At 32.9% G+C, this 20,837-nt stretch overlaps 2 protein-coding genes across 2 annotated transcripts; one reads left to right on the forward strand and one right to left on the reverse strand.

Annotated features, from left to right (window-relative positions):
* The first annotated feature begins 11,568 nt into the window (after positions 1-11,568).
* LOC146956456 (auxin-induced protein 22D-like) lies at positions 11,569-13,114 on the forward strand. The gene is made up of 3 exons (XM_085728955.1): positions 11,569-11,882; positions 12,161-12,457; positions 12,581-13,114. The coding sequence occupies exons 1-3, from the start codon at positions 11,641-11,643 to the stop codon at positions 12,651-12,653; spliced, it is 612 nt and encodes a 203-aa protein (XP_085585081.1). The 5' UTR covers positions 11,569-11,640; the 3' UTR covers positions 12,654-13,114.
* Positions 13,115-14,131: 1,017 nt separating this feature from the next.
* On the reverse strand, positions 14,132-19,308 carry LOC146956457 (protein OSB1, mitochondrial-like). Its single transcript, XM_085728950.1, has 4 exons — positions 18,744-19,308; positions 18,540-18,633; positions 18,051-18,157; positions 14,132-14,581 (listed from the first exon to the last, which is right to left on the reverse strand). Exons 1-4 carry the CDS (start codon positions 19,227-19,229, stop codon positions 14,393-14,395), a joined length of 876 nt encoding a protein of 291 aa, XP_085585076.1. The 5' UTR covers positions 19,230-19,308; the 3' UTR covers positions 14,132-14,392.
* Between the last annotated feature and the right edge of the window lie 1,529 nt (positions 19,309-20,837).

Genomic DNA, 20,837 nt, shown 5'->3' on the forward strand with positions numbered 1-20,837 from the left:
GACTTTATTTGTGATTGGCAAAACAATCGAGCTAAGGGCTAGTTTATTATGATATTAAACCGATCGAATAAATATGTGACCTTGTTGCCTTATGGCTCAAAGACGAAATGTCTATTGAAGAGTCTTTCTCTCACTTCTTATATAAAGAGCATGATTTACCCTAATTAAAATATCTATTACTTTCTTCTATACTTCTTTACTATATTATGTCTATGCTGACTTTGACATCAAAGTATCTTTTGCATATACTTCCTCGTTAAACGGTCATCACTGGAGATCCTTGACTCTGACCCTCCCTGGGTTTGATTTATGTATGTTTTTAGACGACAATAGCGACAAAATCTTCTAATTTTTACTTAAAGTTAAAATGAGACAGGAATATAATTTCAAACTCTTGGATGACTTTTTTTAGCGAATTTTCTTCGATCCTTCTTCAGTTTCAAGTGTCCCTCTATATTTGCTTAGATTTAATCTTTGAGCTGGCTAGGGGGGTTCGGCAAATAACGAAACAAACAAATATTGATAGTTGTAAGTAACTCAAATATGATTGGTTGGAAGAAAAGTAAATGGACCTTTGTGTCTGGATTGCAATGAAAGAGGAAGAGAAAGTTGAGTTGTGTCCATAAAGAATGTCCTTGGTTTTATTATCACAGCCTCAATTAACGTGGTATTGTCTATGCTTTGTTTGGTATTCTTTTTCTTTTTAGCTAACATATAACCCAACATGTATCGTGTATCTGTGAGTTGTTTTTGTATTCGTGTGTTTGTGGTTTTGTTATGTGGTCCAAAATAATACCTAACTTGCTAGCTTCCTCTTCGTTACATATCTCTTTATGATTTATTGATTTTTGGGTGGGGTGAGGGAAATGTGTCATGGATTTTTTTTAGGGAATGTGTCATGGATATGTTTTTTATTATTAAGAAACTAAATTAGCCCACCTAAATTGGCACCATAGAGAATCGAACCTGAAACCTTAAGGAGAAACACACTCCCAGATCACAAGCCAATACCTCTTTATGATAGAAATGTGTCATTGATATGTTAAATATCTCTTTATGATTGTCAAAATAAAATCTCTTTATGATGAATTACCAAAATAAAAAAAATCTCTTTATGATGAAATTTACAAACTTTGTTATTAGTCTATATGTAAATTTTTTTTTTAATTTTGGTAATTTCAATGTATGGTCGATATAAATTTTTGTTAAGAACGGTCAATAAGAGTTGAGTCTAACGGAAGAAGATAGACTCTTACAATGTGAGGAGTCGATATTCAAATCTCGACAACGAGATACTCACATTTAGTTTCTTACACAATTCTCCATCGATTACAAATTATTAGTTTAGACCGACACAGATCGTTCGTTAGGTCATAATGTACTCGCATACTGAATTTTATGCACATACTCAATAGAAGGAGTGCAACATATAGATGGTCTCTGCCCTCCGGCCATATGGGTTAGTGTCTCTTTTATGAGTGGTGTGTCAACCTTATCTTTGTAGAGGGTAAATAAAGTGTTTTAGGAACAAGATTATCAATCTATAATGTCACGAACTTTATCCTTACGTACACTTATACGTATCTAGAATCAACAACATTCTTTCAACAAAAAAAAAAGAATCAACAACATAGATTTAAATTAAACCCTTGACACAGTACCAATTAAAAGGGAAAAATACTTATTATCAAATTGGGGATTTCTTAAATAAATAACAGACATTTCTTCCAAAGAATATATATTTTTCTCAAGATTTAGAGTATGAACATAGAGAGAAAAAATAAATGCAATTTTATTTTATCTCTTAGGAAATAATTATGCCTCTCCTCCCAAATGACTTAAGACCCTTGCTTTAATTTCTTCAAGATGACTGACCTGTTGTTTTTCATAAAATCAAACCCTTGCCACTAGTGTTTTTAGTTGTAAAAAGGAGAAAAAACAATAATCTTGTAACGAATTTTCATGTCTATAAAAAATCAATCAAATAAGTTGAAATACAGTACACACTTAAACTTAGTTTTTAAGATTATAATTTAAAGATGTCTATTTTTTTAAAGAACTAAAGGGAGCCTTTAAAGATGTCTATTTTTTTTAAAAAAAAGATGTCTATTAATACTATAATTTCCACTTAACAAGTTCATCATAAAAAATATGGTTAACAGTGCTTTACCCCCTGTAATTTAGGTCATTTCCGGTTTTCCCCCCTATAAATTTTTTTTTTTAATTTCATCCTTGTAATATGATTTTTTTTTGGTTTTGGACCTTCATGGAAAATTTCACCCCCTGTAATTTGAGAAAATTTAGGTTTACCCCCCTTGTAATTTGAGCAAATTTCGATTTACCGCCTGTTAAATTGAGCAAATTTTGGTTTACCCCCCTGCGATATCTTCGATTTTGTACAGTCAAAATTCATGAAGGTCCAAAACCAAAAATATTCAAATTACAAGGACGAAATCCAAAAAAAATATTTTACAGGGGATAAAACCGAAAATGACCTATATTACGGGGGGTGTAAAACACTATTAACCCTAAAAAATATCCACTTAACATGTTATTTTTGGGGAATAAAAAACATATCCAATTGACAAGACCTTGACAATTGAACTCTATTTGATTCGAGCAAGAGTTGGAGGCAAGGTTTTGCAACTCGAGAGTTTACCTCAACTCGTTTTGCCTAGGTAAACTCGACTCGAGAACTCGTACGAGTTTACCTAAAATTAAAATTATATAAAACTTATTATATGCATGACATATATAAGCTAATATAATATTGTAAATAAGTCAATAGTGCAAAATATGACTTAATTACAAAGGCAAATTATACCAAACTACCATAATAAAACATTATGCTCAACTTAGCATCAAAATACAAAAATTAATGCATAAAACCATCCAAAAAAGAAAGTTTCACAACTTTATAAAGTTGTTAATAAAACTATCTAAAAAATAAACTAGTTAATTTCTTCAAAAGGTCAACAAATACCACCACCGCAACCCTAACCGGCGTCGAAATCTAAATTTCCACCGTCAGAATCGCAACCTTAACTGGTACATGCTCCCATGTTCATGGTTTGAGAACTCAGAGAAGAAAGAAAAAGAAACGTTTCATTTCAGGAACAACGTGTTACTGTAAAGGTAACTATTCAGTAAACGGTTCAGTCTTTGGGCTTGTAGAAAAGGAATTGGGTTTTGAAAAAAATGGGACCAAAAAAACGGCCTTTTTTTATTTTTTTTAGATGTAAACTCGTAAAACTCGGTAAACTCGGTCTAGTTTACACTACCGAGTGTTAACTTGGTCAAACTTGTCAAACCTTCTGATTTTACCAAAAATCGAGTTTATCTCCAAGTTAACACGACTTTGGTACCTAAAAACGTAAACTCGGAGAGTTAACACTCAATTTGCGGAACATTGGTTGAAGGAATGATAGATGAAGGAGAGAAAGTGTGATAGCAAGAGTTACCGTCTCATTTGATTCTCTCATACAATGGAAGGAAATATTTTTATTATTTTTTTGGTGGGTCTGATCACACCAACAAGGTTTTTCTAAGAAACTCGAAAAGAAATAAGACTGGCTGTATAAATTTGAATTTAAACAACCTTTCTAAGAAACAACCTTTGCTCAAAAAAACAACCTAACACTTACTAGTATGTCATATGTATATTAAGTGGCGAAAATGTTAATAAATATGGCTTAGGGGGTTTGGCTTAAAAATCATGAACTCGTTTCAAATTCTAAAAATAATGCTCAAGTCTGATTCTGATTATATTCGGGCTGCAGACTTGTTTGAACCTACCTAACATTTAATATTTTAAATTGAAAAAAAAAAATCCTTTGGAAAAAATATTGAATACCCTTTTTCAATTATTCATTTCATGTCAAAATAAGTATATCACATTTGAAAAATAAAATAAAAAGAATCTCACTTTTTTGTGTTAACCTTTCAGTTTCAGAGAAAATGATCTTAATAATCCGGAGTTCGGTCATGATGTAAGGATTGCCTAACCAAAGTTGTTCAACTCAGGAATCAAACTCAGGTTCTTCCAAACAATTCGTCATTGATGAAGCTAATTAACCACTTAAACTCAATTATTTGGTTAAAAAGAATGATGCTTTGAATTTAAAATAGTATTTTTTTTTTCAATTTTATCGTACTTGTTAAGAAGTCTAAAGAGGGAATTTTGTCTTGAAAATGATGCATTTAACACATTGAAAATTTTAAAAAATAACTTTTTTATATAAAATTTATAGTTTATTTCTATTTTTTAATCCTTAACAAATGTCTTAAGGAGACTCGTTAACAAAACCATTAATTATTAGTATGTTAGTTGTTCGTTTATTAGTATTTACTGGATGCGAAAATTCAACTTAAAACATCCTTACAATTTCACCCTCTAACTCTTTTGCCTTAACCACTAAGTCAACTTTATAACTCCCTCTTCTAGTACATTTATAATGATAATGAATACATTTCCACAAAGAAAAATTAATAATAATAAATCAATAAATACTTGATTATATTAATGTGTTAAATTATTTTTTGTTTATAATACTTTTTTATTATAGATAGACGAAATAAAAAACAACAATGGTGTCCTCGTGAACTTAGTTCAGTTGGTATGGACAAATGCATAATATATATAAGGTCCGGGGTTTATACCCCGGCCACCACAACAAAACAAAAAAAACCATTGAAACTTACAAACACAAACGAAAGAGTTGGAGTTCGAATTTCAATCACGCCATCCGATTTAACAAAAAACCTAATCCATTGAAACTTACAAACACAAGCGAAAGAGTTGGAGTTCGAATTTCAATCACGCCATCCGAATGAACAATTTTGACATTTTTATTCACGCTAACAATTTCGATAATTTTATCAGTTGAGTTATGATTTATATGCAATTATAATACTTCCTTAGTTTATGTGAAATAGACAAGTCTGTTTTGTTTAAATCATTTTTTTAAACACTAATCAAATTGAAGAATGTTAACCAGTGCCTCCGGGGCATTGGTTAAGCAGCTAAAAGAGGTAAGATTTTATTAAAAAGTGGTGTAATAATTAGTTAGTCAAAAGTAACAGTTTATATTTTCAAGATAATTTTTCTACTTTTGGATTCCTTAACCAGTGTCCGGTTAACAAGACCCAATCAAATTTAGCAACTTTTGTTTAGGCCTCTTCATTTGTTTTTTAATATTTTAATCTTCAACATTATTCTCCTTCACTTTTTTATCACTTCCTTAGACCATCTCCAATGACCCTATTGAAAGGGTGTTTAGACTTGTTGAACCATTGGAGGACAGCCTATTGAAGATGAGTTGGAGGAGAGAGTAGATGAATGCATTCAACATGTTTAAAGTTTGTCCACGCCTGCCACGCATCGCGGTTTTAATGGCTCAAACGAGCGCGTGCGTTACACGCGCCGACATGGCGCGTGAGTGAAGCCTGACGCGGGAGAGAGAAGGTTTTGTGGATAAAGCACTGACACGTGGCTTGCTACGATTGGCTGCTTGGATTTTTATCTTCTTAATAATTTGGACTCAATTATTTCATTGCAAATAAATTTTTTTTTTTTACCAAAATTCGTGATTTTTTTTCTCTATAAATAGAGACTTGGATCATTTGATTTGGACACAGAAAAAAAATCAAGTTTTTCACTCTCTTAATCTTATTATTAGCCTTTCTTTTGAAGTTTTAGTCTTTGATTAGTGAAATGGATCCCAATAACAATCAATTCAACACCCAAAATTCTTCTGATTACCCATTTAGCTACCAAAATCCCAACAATTATCAACACCCAAATCAATTTCCCAAACCAATATCCTCAAAACCCAAATCAATTTCCCAACCAACATCCTCAAAACATGCCTAATTTTGGTTTTGCCTCAAATTTCAATCACCCATCATCTGTTCCAAACAACTTTCATCCATATTCTAGATCTATGATGGGATATCCATCTCAAACACCCCCATTTAATGGTTATATGCCGATGATGAATGAAAATTTTTAGAGTCTTGGTGAATATCCTGAATTTTTATCACAAATAAATCGTGGTGGAATGACAAGAGCTAATGAAGTCACTCCAGAGGATACAACTCCTAAAAGCAAGAAAAACCAGCAACCATCATGGAACACTAAACAAAATTTGGTGTTAATTAGTGGGTGGATAAAATATGGAACATGCAGTATTGTCGGGAGAAACCAGACAAGTGAAGCATATTTGGCTAAAATTGCTGAGTATTGTAATGAGAGCACCAACCCAAGATGACCTGCAAAGAATACTACATGTTAGTGAAATGCGGGGGTTCCCAGGGATGATCGGGAGTATTGACTGCATGCACTGGGAGTGGAAAAATTGTCCTAAAGCATGGGAATGTCAATTTACCAGGGGGGATAAGGGAACCACCACAGTTATTCTTGAAGCAGTTGCATCTCATGGTCTATGGATCTGGCATGCCTTTTTTGGATGTCCGGGAACGTTGAACGATATAAACGTTCTAGACCGGTCACCAGTGTTTGATGACGTGGAACAGGGAAAGACTCCAAGGGTGAATTTCTTTGTGAATCAACGTCCCTATAATATGACATACTATCTAGCTGATGGTATCTACCCTTCTTATCCAACTTTCGTCAAATCAATTAAACTTCCTCAAAGTGAACCCGATAAGTTATTTGCAAAACATCAAGAGGGATGTCGGAAGGACATCGAACGTGCTTTTGGAGTGCTTCAAGCTCGATTTAAAATCATCCGTGAACCAGCTCGCTTGTGGGACATAACCGATTTGGGTATCATCATGAGGTCATGCATCATATTACATAATATGATTGTTGAGGATGAACGAGATACATATGCTCAACGTTGGACCGATTTTGAGCAATCTGAGGGAAGTGGATCTAGTACACCGCAATCATACTCGACCGAGGTGTTACCCACTTTTGCAAATCATGTGCGTGCTAGATCTGAGTTGCGTGATCCAAATGTTCATCACGAATTGCAAGCAGATCTAGTGAAGCACATATGGACAAAGTTTGGAATGTTTCGTAATTGAAGATCATTTGTATCGTACTAAATAAATTACATGTTTGTTGTGTGCTTGTTTGTTGTCTTGCATTTTAAGCTATTTGTGTGTCGCGTGCTTAGTTTGTTGTATTGCATTTTAAGTTAAGAAAATAAAAATAAATTATTTAAATAAATATTGTTTTAAAAAAAAATTAATTGTATTATTTTAATTTAATTATAATCGATAATTATAATTTTATGTAATTATAAAAATAAAAATTAAATAAGAATAAGAAATAAAAAGTGGTGGGGTAGGGTGTTGAATGAAAACCATTGGAGAAGTAAAAATTGAATGGGTATTGAATCAAGAGAGAGAAAGTGATGTGGAGTGTTGGGAATTGAAAAAGTGGGTGTTGAAGGTTGTTGAATACTCCCTCTGTTCCTTTTTAATTGTCACATTTTGACTTTTTACACAAACCAAGACAACAAATACTTTTACTACTTTTGATACAACAATTTAACTTTTCCTATAATAACCTTAATCATTTAATACTTCATTTCATACATTTCTCTCTCTGCAATAAATATATAGGGGTAATATAGGTAAAGCCACATTTAATGATACTTTGAACTTTGAGAACGACAGTTAATTAGAAACAAAATTTTTATGCAAAAGTGACAATTATAAAGGAACAGAGGGAGTATAATTTGCCATTGTACATGGTCTTATAACAATCAAGCCATAGTGTCAGAAAAATAAAGCTTATGCTATCAGTTTTTTTTGACACAATTATGCTATCATTTTATTCTTCATCATTTTTTTTAACAATATAATTAAAAATGTAAGTAAAAGATTCATATGATTAGATGCCCATTAGATAAGAATACCAACATTATAATACCACTTAATACAAGTATTTTATTTTTTTGAGAAGGGTAATAACATATCTAGATTCTATTAGCACTCAGTTCCTACCCATACTACCCACATGGTTAAGGGCATCCAATCAACAAGTCCTAAGTGGGACCCTCAACTACTCACATGTACAGTATCCGTTTTGTGTGATCCAACGCTCCAGGATTCGCTCTTCAAATTCACTGTCACAATCAAAGCCGTCGATTTGTGGTCCCTCGTATTTAGTACCATTGACTGTGCTTGTTGCTCAATTGTTCCCTTTTCCTCTTACAACTTGCTTTTTCATGTTGTTAAAGTCACCGACAATCGTATCTGTACTTTGTAAGACCATTCCACGCGCTTCTTCAACCGTGTGCCATCACTCTCATATCTATCTTGGGGTGGTAAAAATCTGCCAAAAGTACAAGCTTGATTAGATGTGTTTACTGACACAAGTGAATCTCATCACTCGACTAACTTAACATGCATTTTAACTCAACCTATCAAGTTGGGTTCAACTCGAAGCAACATATTTCAACATAAATGTGTTTGATTTGGATAACACATTTATGTTGAAATATGTTGCTTCGAGTTGAACCCAACTTGATAGGTTGAGTTAAAATGCATGTTAAGTTAGTTTTATGGTGGTTGGGGTTCGAACCTCAGACCTTGCATATATTATGCATTGTCCTTAACAACTGAGTTAAATGAGGACACATGTTTGACAGTTGAATATAGAAATGATATTTATACAATTATTTTGTGATACTCCCTCCGTCCCGGAATATCTGACCCATTTTCTAAAAAAAAGTGTCCCAAAATAACTGAGTCATTTCAATTTTCAATACAACTTTCATCATTCCCAATACAATATAACTCTAATTAATACTACTTTCATCATTCCCAATACAATATATTTCACTTTCCCCTTTATTTATACATTTTTCTTAATCTGTGTGAAAAACCAAATTGGCTCAGATAAAATGGGACGGAGGGAGTAACTTTTTTTTTTTGTTTACATTATGTTTTTATTTTCTTTATTTATTGTTTCGGTTTTCATATCAATATCTATTTTTTTTTGTGGTGGCTGAGGTTTGAACCTCGGATTTGCATATAATATTATGCATTGTTCCTACCAACTGAGCTAAGCTCACGATGACGAATATCTAATTTTCTTTATAAATTTATGGTCGTCACATAAATAGTTGTTCAAATAAAACACCTCTTTAAATAGTTGTTCAAATAATACACCTCTTTTTAGTATGTGAACCCATGACATATACATTTTAAATTATTTATAAAAAAATGGTCTAGCTCAACATAAATCAAAGTTTTTTAGAAGTTTAATTTTTTCACGATTATACATATTGATGATGTTTAAATCATAATATGTATTTCCTGTTTGACTTGATTTGAATTGTGGATGAACTTTTAAGTATTTTTCAAAATAAGTGCAGAATTTGTGTTTTTTTTTAATGCTCAAGCTGCTTGAGTCAAGCACCACAATGTATTCATTGAACTTTTATTAAAGATTTAATAGATTTTTTCTTTTGCATGAGTAAGGAACCCAACTCAACTCAATGATGAACGGGTTGGCTTGATTCGATTTTAGTGTTAAAAGTATAGGTTACACATTTAACCCAAACTAAAGACAATTGATTGTTTTGTATAAATTTAGTGAAATTCGACATAACCAACCCACAAACACCTTGGGTTTTTTTTTTTTTTTTTGAAGAGCACAAACACCTTGGGTTGATAGTTTAACGACAACCGGTAAATAAAATAAACAAATATTATAATTATCTGTCAGTTGATTTTCTTTTAAAAGAACTTTCCGTTAATTGATGGATACAATGTATCCGTGGAAGTATTACCAAAATATTACTTAGATATTCATATTCGCAAATATGTGGATACCTCAAAGTTTGTTAAATAATCTTATAGAAGATACTGCTTTAGAGAAGCACTAAGAACACTATTTGTTTACACTTACTTTAACATGTATTCTCTTATTAAGTGAAACTAATATAGATGTCACTATTTTTTTAGACTTATTTTTAACATGTGTGACTCGCATTGATTTCACACAATAAAAAACTAATATGAATTAAAATAAGCGTTAAAAAGACTATTTTTATCACTCATTATCCACAACTATGTGAGATGAACAACACCCCAAGTAACATTATGGTATTAATATCATGTGATATTGGCCAAGAACGTGAGTTTCTCATATGCAGTGGCGGAGCCACGTTCATCTCAGGGGATGCACCTGCACCTCCTCACATTTATAATTTTGCACCTACCATGCTATTGTATTTCTACCTTGAATCCCCTCAGTTTTCTGTTTTGCACCTCCTTGGCACACATTTTTTTCTATTCGTTTTATTTATGTCCTGGCCCGCTGGAATACATTATTACTGATGCAGTTCAGCCATTTTTGTTGACCATATTTACCTTCTTCTTCTTATTATATTATAGTTATTTACCTCTTCAAAATTTATTTAATATTTAATTCCATTTTCCATTTTTTATAAATTTAAAAAATTGGGAACATCTAGATCAATCCCAAGACTGAATCTCCTGCTGTTGAATTTAACGAGATATACCATTAAGCCCGTACGAGTCATATTGTTTGATGCACGCAAGTGTTAATGTATGACTCGTATTTCATAAAAAAAATTCTTATACCAATCTCTTTTTTATTACCTGGTTAAAAAAAACTTTTTCTTTTTTTAATCATTGATGATAATACTTTTATATATTATTGATGACTGATGATATTACAAATGGTAAATATTAGAATTTATGGTTAGTGTAAGAAATTTACATATTTTATATGTTAATATCACAATTTTGAAGTTGGCAATGATCGTATATATTTTATGTTATGAAGATTGTGAAGACTATGTTGCGTAATTGAATAGAGGCTTAACAGATGATCGATTATCCCATGACTTATATTAAGAGATTTGTTAGATAACATGGATAAAAAGTTGATTGTTGAACGGTTTCATCCGCAATGAAAAATTGTAGAATATTTTTGTAATTTTGATTACAATTTATTTTTTGAATACATATTATTTATATAATATAAATAATATTTTGCCATAAAAATTATGATTTTTTGCACCAAAAAAGACGTGTTTTGATTTCAAAAATTATATTTTGTTTTAAGATTCAACGTTGAAAAATAAATTATCTTTAAATTTGTCGCTTGAACCCCCTGATCCAGGGTCCTGGCAACGCCACTGCTCATATGGACATATGGAGAAAATCTTGTGTGGTCTTGGTCCACACAAGTGGTCTTTGGTCACACAAAGAGAAAAAAGAGAAGAGAGAAGAGAGAGAAAATGGAGAAGAGAGAAGAGAAGAGAGAGAAGGAAAAAACTTGTGTGTGTGACCAAACCAAAATTCTTGGTCTTGGTCCACACAAGTGTTTCTCTGAACATATGGATATCATATGAGAGAGATGGATGACAGGTATCTTTCTTTGAATATCCATTGCCATATGTCCTGTCAACAGTCTATTGGTCCGTGATTAAGCGCGTGTCACAAACGAAGGTGGAATCATATTTCATTATTGTGTTCCAATTCATGCACCACAAGGGAATAAGTCACCTAGATATTGTCCCACGCTAATTTTGCTATAAAATTCATGAGCACTCTCACATCCACCGCATCTTATTCTTCCATCCATCTCAATTATCTATCAATTCTCAATTTACACATTCACACCAACAAATGGAAAATTCTTTGGGGAACCATCAAACAGAGATGAATCTTAAGGCTACAGAATTAAGGTTGGGATTACCAGGTAGTGATGAAGTGGAAAAACTTCCATGTAATTTTTCTGTTCTTAGAAACAACAAGAGATCTTCTCCAGAAGCAAGTGATGTAGATTCCATTAGCATGAGCAAATTGAATAGTTCTAATGGTTCTTCTCATACCACAAATGATGACCAAGATAATGCTCCACCTTCAAAGTAAGCAATATCAAAACATTTATTTAGGTCTTTAAAAAAAACATTTATTTAGGTTTTTTCTATTTTTTCTAAAAAATATTAGAGAAAGTTGAATCAACAACAAAAAATTAAATAGAGAAAAACAATTTTTATAAAAAAATTAGAGATGCTATAAAAATTTGTTAGCAATATAGATCGAACTCTTTCAGCGTCTCAACTCATACTACTGATGTACCGGAAAAAAAATGTATATATGATATGGATATGAATGTTGATCAAAGTTATGTATTATTATGCAGGGCACAAGTAGTTGGATGGCCACCAATAAGATCTTATAGGAAGAATAGTTTGCAACAAAAGAAGGGTGAAGAGGTTGGGATGTACTTGAAAGTGAGTATGGCTGGTGCACCTTATTTAAGGAAGATAGATCTCAAAGTTTACAACAGTTACTCAGAACTTCTCAAGGTTTTGGAAAATATGTTCAAGTGTACAATTGGTGAATATTCAGAAAGAGAAGGTTACAATGGATCTGAATTTGTTCCAACTTATGAAGACAAAGATGGTGATTGGATGCTTGTTGGAGATGTTCCTTGGGAGTAAGTTTTCTTCTCCTCTATTATGTCTCTCTTTTTTTGTTTTAAATTTATATTATTTAAAGTAAACATTTAATTAATTAATATTGTTATCTTATGGAGTTGTTTTGTTTATATTTATTGCAGAATGTTCATGTCTTCTTGCAAGAGGTTAAGAATTATGAAAGGATCAGAAGCAAAGGGATTGGGTTGTTTTTGAACCAAGAAACAAAGGAAATATAACAGTGAAGCCATTCAAGAGAATTTCCTCTAATTGTCCTCTCAAAATCAGAGGCATATTTAGCTGATTAAAAAGATAGAGACACATAGAAACTTCTATTTTTCTTTTATTATTTTTTTATTTTATTTTCACAGCTAGTTGCCTCTGATTATGCTTCTTTAAGTATAATAATTCTCTTCTAAATCATCAAAGCCAGGATGGAAAGAGAGAATATGAGAAGTAAATGCTATTTTAGATGTACAGAGGATATATACATACATAATACTTCATTTTGTCTTTTATATATTTGTTTACGTATATATAAGTATAAATAAATAATGTATACAAGAGAATCACCAAGAAGGTGGAACTTTATTCTCTTTTTTCTGTAATTGAACTATATTTCTTTTTGCTTGATTTCAAGTGTTGTATGAAATTGAACTATGTTTCTTTTTGCTTGATTTCAATTGTTGTATTAAGGAAAATTTTATTTGACGAGTATTTAGCAACCAACTTTGATGCTAAACTTTCTATTTTAATGATGGTAGTTAGTGGTTACTGGTTACAAATTATAACTCCTCCCTCAGACCACCTTATTATCACCCTAAACGTTGATGCTAACTATTTCATTGTCAGAATGATCTTTGATTATACACTAAAACTATTAGAAGCTAGTGTTAGTAATTTCAACCAAAGAATAGTAAACTATGGGATCCAAATTTAGGATTTCCTTAAATTCAATTTTTAAAAAATTTGTCATTTTTTTCTTCTTCTTTCAAATAGGTCATCCAGATAACACAATTCTGGTCGAAATTACTATTAGAAGCTCTATATTATTCAACTGCAATGCCTTGTCCGAAAATATACTATTAGACGCTCTATATTATTCAACTGTTTGAATTATATGCATAAGATTGGTTCTATTATGTCAATGAAAAAGTATTAACATAAATCAAGAATTGATAAAAATAATATCTTCACTATAAATCAAACTTGCATCCTAATCTCTATGTAGATCAAACCTTTGGTTAATTAGAAAGAAAGAAACAAAAAAAGAAGCTTTCTCAACACTATATGGTGTTTCAATAATAATGTTGACATCAAATTATTGCTCAAGCCTCAAGAGATCATGGAGTTCAAAACCGACACAGTTGTGGTGGGACAGACTCCATAACTGTGACAGTGCAAGATTAACTGGACATTATGATCTATCTACAACAGCTGGTAGGCATGGTTACGTTTCAAACTCATCAATCTAAAAGTAGACCAAGATACATGAACCCTTAAACAGAAACTTGATCTAATTACTTACGCTTTGTTCCTTAGGAATCTGCTATTTTTGCCATTTTCATGACGTAGACACTTGATTAAGATCTATCATATATATCAATACAGCAGGTTAACTTATATGGTGTGTGTTCAATTCTAAAATTTAGTTATTGTTTTGCCAAATTTTCACCAATTCTTCTCCAGCAAAATTACAATGAACAGGTAGGATCACTCTTGGTACATTTTTCCAGATTAAAGTATCAATATCTGTTACATAGCCAAAAATCTAATTCTAAACAATGGTAGCCAGGCTGATAAAATAGACTAGACTACTAACACAAATATATCACCAGAGACTATAAACAATGTCCCTATTTGTAGAACCAAAATTTATGGGCAAAATGCAAACTGCACAAAGAAGTTTCTAGGTTGAAATGGAACATTACATTGGGTAAGGTTTGGCATAGCGTTTAGAAAGACAACATTTCATCTGCGCTCACCATATCTACGGGCATCCTACCATTTTGACCGGTATAAGACCCCATCCTCATGTCTAATATTTCCAATTGGGATTTGACCCATGGTGGAGTGGATCTACCATCAATCCACAGAGCTTCTCCAGTATCCTTGTGCTTAAAATCAGGAGCTTTGGGGTTCCTCTGCGAAGTTACCAGAAATGTTTGTGAAGACGCATTACAATAGAAATTCATAACAATTTTTTATAAAATGAAATGGAGGAAATTTATAAACAAAATCTTATTCATCAGTGGTTATAAACGGAGTTAGACATGGTTATTAAAACATGCAGATAGTTCTCCATGTTGATCCAGATAAAGAAAGCCAAGGTAACGATAATATTGGATAAATATGAAGTAATCAAGATGTCTTTTGTTCGAATCATTGAATTGTTATTTATATATATTGATCAGATATATAAAAATAAACCATTGACCAAATATAATGCAAGCTGCAAAATATTGGAATTGTTTCCTTCACTTTTGATATGTGCTTTGCTGCAAGTAGCCAGTTCTTATTGGCCAATGTACCAAAGCACAGTTTTATTGACAATCATGCCAAGAATGAAATCAAAAGAACCATGTTCTGAAAAGGTTTTTATTTTTTGGATAGACAAAATTTTCTCATTAATGCAAAAGGGGTACACGGTATGCTGCCATCTAATTATAAGTTTTAATATTTCCAGAAAGAGATATTAAAACAGTATTGGAATAATTATAAGTTTTTAGGGGAAATTACACTGACCTCCCTTGAGGTATAAACAACCCATCTAATTTTGTAGTAGACACTAATCTCCCCTAAGGCCTTTTCAAATAGATAGATGCCTCCCTCCTCAACTTAACACCTAATTAACCCCCGTTAGCTATTCTATTGAAGCTAAAATAATCTCCAGTTTTCCATTGACGAACACTGAATATTCCTATTATTATCGTAAGCTTTTCAATTCTTCAAATAAATCACAAAAATTTCAACCATCATAATTTCAGATAATTCTGCTACTTTCATTGAAGAATAATGCATCATAAGAGTTGCAGACCTCTTAATCCCAGATGTCTCATGCAAACACTACATATAAAATGAACAAGACACCATTTATTTATTGTATCTTTCTTATTGAGTATATATATATATATATATATATGATTTGTTCTGAACATGGTATCTTCATTCGTTATGTGGAATTGTCAGACCGATAATACTTGAAACCCAATGCTATGGGTCTTGTGCTCTTTTCCATAAGTGGGTTATAGATTTGGGTGGTGAGAACCGAAAAGCCTAAGTATCATTTCTAGAATGGTAAAAAGGTGAGAAACTAGTGTTTTTGTTTTTATTTTTTAATGGCAGTTGGATGGAATTTAACAGCAGGGGAGATATGTGTCTACTGTGAAAGTAGAGGGGGTGTATATGTTGTTTAATAGGACCTCAGGGGAAGTCAGTGTAATTTCCCCAAGTTTTTAAAATAAAAACTTGTAAAAATTGAAATTACCTTCCGCATCTCAACTATTTCACAATTCTCTCATTTAAGTTCTTCATGAACAACTATAAGTACATAAAAACTCTCCAAACGTGAAGAACTATAAATTTGTTTATCTGACATAAGTTATTTATAAGTACCGACATAAATCTCATCCTTTGGCAAGTCCCAACCTTGTCATAGAGAAACCTACCATTGTCCTAAACTTCAGTGCATAAAAAAGAAATGGAGGAAACGGCAATATTGGATAAGTATGAAGTAATCAATATGTCTTTTGTTCAAAATAATTGATTTTTTATTTATATAATGATCTGGGTTCATAAAAATAAGAGAAATACATAGCTGACTCAATACAATACAGGCAGCAAGATATTGGAATTGTTCCCTTCACGGTTGATATGTGCTTTGCTGCAAGTACAGTCAGCTGACTCTTAATGGAAAAGGTACAATTAAATTATTGAAGACTACGCCGACGTAAAAACCTTGTTCAGAAAAGAAATTTTTTTCTTTTTTGAATAGAAAAAGTTCTCATTAATGCAGAAGGAGTATGCAGTATGCCAACAGGGTTGACGGCTGTTTGATAAACTTTACAAAAAACACTTACAGAAAAAGAGATATTAAAATAATCTTGGAATAATTATAAGTTTTTTAAATAAAAACTTATACGAAATTGAAATTAGCTTCAGAATCTTAACTATTTCACAATTCTATCATTTAAATTCATGAACAACTACAAGATCATAAGAACCTCTGCAAACATAAAGAACTAAAAATTTGCTTATCTGAACAAGGGCTTTAGCGCTCAACTCCAGAAACTAATCCTTAATGGATAAGTTATTTAAAGTACCGACATAAACCTTGTACTGTGGCGCAAGTCCTAAGCCTAGAAACCGGGCAACCTACCCTCTTCCTAATCCTAAACTTCAGTGCATGAAAAATGAAATGGAGGAAATCATTGAAAGCAGTGGCGTTGCCAGGCCCTTGGATCAGGGGGTTCGATTTTTTTTTTTTTGTTGAGCAAAGACAATATTAATGCATTTCATTTATAAGCAAAGAGTACAATATTCAATTTACATATTGGATCCTTATAATAATATTATATTCAAAGAATTACATTGTATTCAATTTACATTGTACTAAAAAAAATTCCAAACATACTTTACGAATGTCTCCTACGAGGTTTAATGTTCTAAAATTGTTGAAAAATCAACTCATCATCAATGTTGCCGAACACATATCTCTTGGTATAAATTCATGAGACAATTGTTCATTAATTCTTTAAAAAAATGGTCAATAATTCATCTCCCATTTTATTATTCAATTTAGTTTTCACAATCTTCATAGCAAAAGAGGTCCCTATGGAGTTTCGAGCTAATTGAAGGAAATAAAAAACTCCATGTTTCCAGCACATATCATACAAACAAAATTAATCTTTTATGAATCACTCCAAGAATCAGATAAAGATTGCAGTGCATAATTTCATAAACTTGCTTCAAACAAGGACTTCTTTTTTAAGTTCCCTACGATACATTCTTGATACTTAGTGGCATTTTCACACATAAACATCATAAGATCAGACCATAGAATTCATTAGTGTAATAACAAAACGGCCACTCAATTTTGACTATATAAAACAACCATTGCATATCCAAAAAAATCAACATATTGATAATTTATTACAACTCTAATCAATTTCACAACACAAACATATCATTAGGACCCCAAATTGCATATAGGTTAGATAGACGTTAACATGTGTAAATGAATGAAGAGAAAGTTGTTTGGGTTTTTGGCTAGCTGGTGCAAAAAAATAAAATTAGGAGGTTCAAAATGCAAAAACAATAGGGATATATATATGAAAAAAAATAATTTGAGGGTTGGCAAGTGCATCCCCTCACCACAATGTGGCTCCGCCACTGATTGAAAGGCTAGTAGAATGAGCGTGGTTGAGGGTTGATGTCGTACGTTTGAGAGAGAATTAACTCCAAATACAATGGCATGTTAACAATAATCAATCAACATGCATGCAATATAAAACTTGCAAGTTGAAACAAACACTTGAAAACACACAAAAGAAAAAGACAACATTATAGATGAATATGCAACTTTTCTTATTTCACATGATTAGTTAACGTTACCTTGTTCCTCCTATTGTCCCACCACTCCCCTGGGTTGGCAAAGAAAGCTTGCCATAATTCCACCACAGAACCAGTCGTACCATTTGAAGCATAACTCGCCTTCTTGCCTGAAATAATAACAGAAAAAGATCAAAGTTATATGGTAAAAAGCGAAACCCAGCTAAAGGTAGATACTACATACTACAATCCACTGGTAAATTCTGTTCAAATTTTACAGGAAGCAAAATTGATTCTAGAATTGATTTTGACATTATTTGGATGCTCTCATGTATAATTGATTTTGCCTCCAGAATTGATAATTTGAAGATACAATTTTGTGTTTTTTCTTCTACAATTGATTTTTAGCCTCAAAATTATTGTTCAACTCACTTTTACAATATATCCAAACAATACCCACTTTACATTTAATTCAACTTTCATCCGAATCAATTCATTCAAAATCAATTTTTGTCGCTACAGAACCAAAAGTACACTTAATATATAACTTACCATTGTCATCAGACATAATGAAATCAAAATCTTGATCATGTGACCGCACCGGCGCGTCACTCCTATCAATGAAATTCAGCTGCTGAGCAACAACCTAAACAAAAAACCACAACACATTGACATTCAATTTAGCATCAACAGAATCAAAATCAAAACAAAATTTCATAATCAAAACAAACAACAGTTGCAAAAAAAAAAAACAACCTTATAGTAAGTTTGTTGTTTGCCATCAACAGAATCAACGGTATCTGTAACAAGTCGACCAGAAACATGAATCTGATGACCTTTCTGAACATGTTGAGAAGCAACATGAGCAAGTTCATCCCAAAATGTCAAATGAATCCACGACATTTGCGAAGCATTTTTCTTAACGGAGAGACGAGTCCAAGCAACAACTTTCCCGGAAGGAAGGTGTTTGATTTCAACTGGGTTCGCGACGAAGCCGATCAAATTGACGGAGTTGCTGAGGTCCTTGTTCCATGAAATTTCAGGGGGTTTAGGGTATGATGCTGCTCCATTATTGGTGATGGAATTGGAGCACTTCAAGTTGAAATTTCTGTGGATTGGTTTGGAAGAGAGTGTTGTGGAAACTGGGAGTTTGAATTTGGGGATGAAATTAGGGTTTTGGGGGAAAGTGGTAAGGTTTCTGAAGCGAGTTGATGAAAGTGAAACTGCTTGCTCTAACGCCATTTCTATTTTCTGCTGTTGTCGTTTCACTCGATGATAAGGGGGAATTGGCGGTCAATTTCCAGTTTTATTTTGGCGAAACAAAAATAAAATTGGGCTTTGGTCTATTTATATTGGAGATTTACTTTTCCCACCCTACTGCCTTCTCGCGCGCCCTGCAAAAATTCCAAAAATACCCCTGGTCCGGATTTTGTTTTCCGAACCCGATTGTTAGTTACTTCCGAAAATACAATCCGGACCAGATGTTGTGCTCTTTTTTGTGTCTTTCTTTGATGTCAAGGGTCTCTGTTGACTGTTATATGAACCCCACACAAGCTGAAATGCTATTGCAGGGTTCATAGGAACGGTCAACAATGACCATGACACCACCGACACCCCTAAAAAACTAAAAATGTTTGAAGAAAATTGAAGAAAAAAGGTGAAGTGAAGAATAGAGGTATTTGTTGAAGATGGAAGCCTATTTATAGCCTTAAACAAGTCCTATGTCATTAATACAGTCAATGAAAACGTGTTAGTGGTTGTAACCGTCCAAACCCAAATTAATGGCTCTCTTTCAAAAGAATCCAATGCTGAAGCGCTCTGGATTTTACATTCCGGAATGTCCTTAGCCCTACAGGAAGTGCCAACTTTTCCCTCGTTCACCATTATCGCATTAATCCGGAAAGTATATTCCGGAAACCAAAGGTGCATTCCGGATTGTATATTCCGGAACGCATCAGTGTCATGGCCGGTGGTCTGCACCACACGTTTTTGTCAGTGGTCAAGTCAAAAAAAACGTGTTTTACCACGTTTTTTGACTGAATTTATTGCCTCCCAACCATTTTTGACCCACCCCTCCCTATAAATACCCTTCCAAACCCCACCATTTCTCACACCATCCTCTCCCACCCTCTCCTCCTCTTCTTCCTTCTACAACCATGGTTTTCCATCGTTGGCCTTTCATAGATAAGGGCCTCGTTGAAAACTTTCAGGGTTTGTATGAACGGTCAATGAGGATGGAACCGCGCTGCAACGAAGTGCGGTTCATCTGAGGGTCATGTGGGTCAGTGTGGTTCTTAGCTTCGCCTGCCTGGGCGTAAGTCTGAGCACCCCCCACCTCCCTCAGGGGCATTGGTTTCTTCTTCCCGCCCTCCTCTTCCCTCCTCCTCCGGTTTTCCTCCAATAGCCAAACTACTGCTATGTCCTATCATATAGCAGTGGTTAGGCTCTTAGGAGATTAGAATTAGGCTCTTAGGAGATTAGAAATAGATTTAGGATCTTATGTAATAAGCTTAAAAAGCTTGAAAATTATTGTAATGTATTGTTCATATATTAATAAAATGAGTTGTTTTTATGTTTGTGTCTTTTTATTTCTGTTTTTTATTTTATTCGCATTTTATTTTACGAATTGTAGAGCTTAAAATTGCAAAAGTTATGCTAAAATACTATTCCGGATTTTAAAATCCGGAAACATCTAAAAAATACTAACAATCCATTCCGGAATAAGAAATCCCGACCAGGGGCAAAATTGAAAAAAAATAGGGCGAGCGAGGAAAGGCATAGGGTGGGAAAAGTAATACTCTTTATATTGGGAGGAATTTCCCCACCATCACCAACATGACTTAAAAATTG

The sequence above is a fragment of the Medicago sativa genome, chromosome 1 (genome assembly GCF_051527215.1).
Source record: "Medicago sativa cultivar Bolivia chromosome 1, Bolivia_mono, whole genome shotgun sequence".
In the NCBI taxonomy this organism is placed as follows: domain Eukaryota; kingdom Viridiplantae; phylum Streptophyta; class Magnoliopsida; order Fabales; family Fabaceae; genus Medicago; species Medicago sativa.

Bases quoted from the DNA above. Each gene is read 5' to 3' on its own strand.
- LOC146956456 (XM_085728955.1), top strand. From the start codon at position 11,641: ATGGAAAATTCTTTGGGGAACCATCAAACAGAGATGAATCTTAAGGCT. The intron at 11,883-12,160 runs GTAAGCAATATC...ATTATTATGCAG, and splicing joins GATAATGCTCCACCTTCAAA to GGCACAAGTAGTTGGATGGC. The intron at 12,458-12,580 runs GTAAGTTTTCTT...TATTTATTGCAG, and splicing joins GTTGGAGATGTTCCTTGGGA to AATGTTCATGTCTTCTTGCA.
- LOC146956457 (XM_085728950.1), bottom strand. From the start codon at position 19,229: ATGGCGTTAGAGCAAGCAGTTTCACTTTCATCAACTCGCTTCAGAAAC. The intron at 18,634-18,743 runs GTTGTTTTTTTT...TTTTTTGTTTAG, and splicing joins AACAACAAACTTACTATAAG to GTTGTTGCTCAGCAGCTGAA. The intron at 14,582-18,050 runs GTAACGTTAACT...GTAACTTCGCAG, and splicing joins GGGACAATAGGAGGAACAAG to AGGAACCCCAAAGCTCCTGA.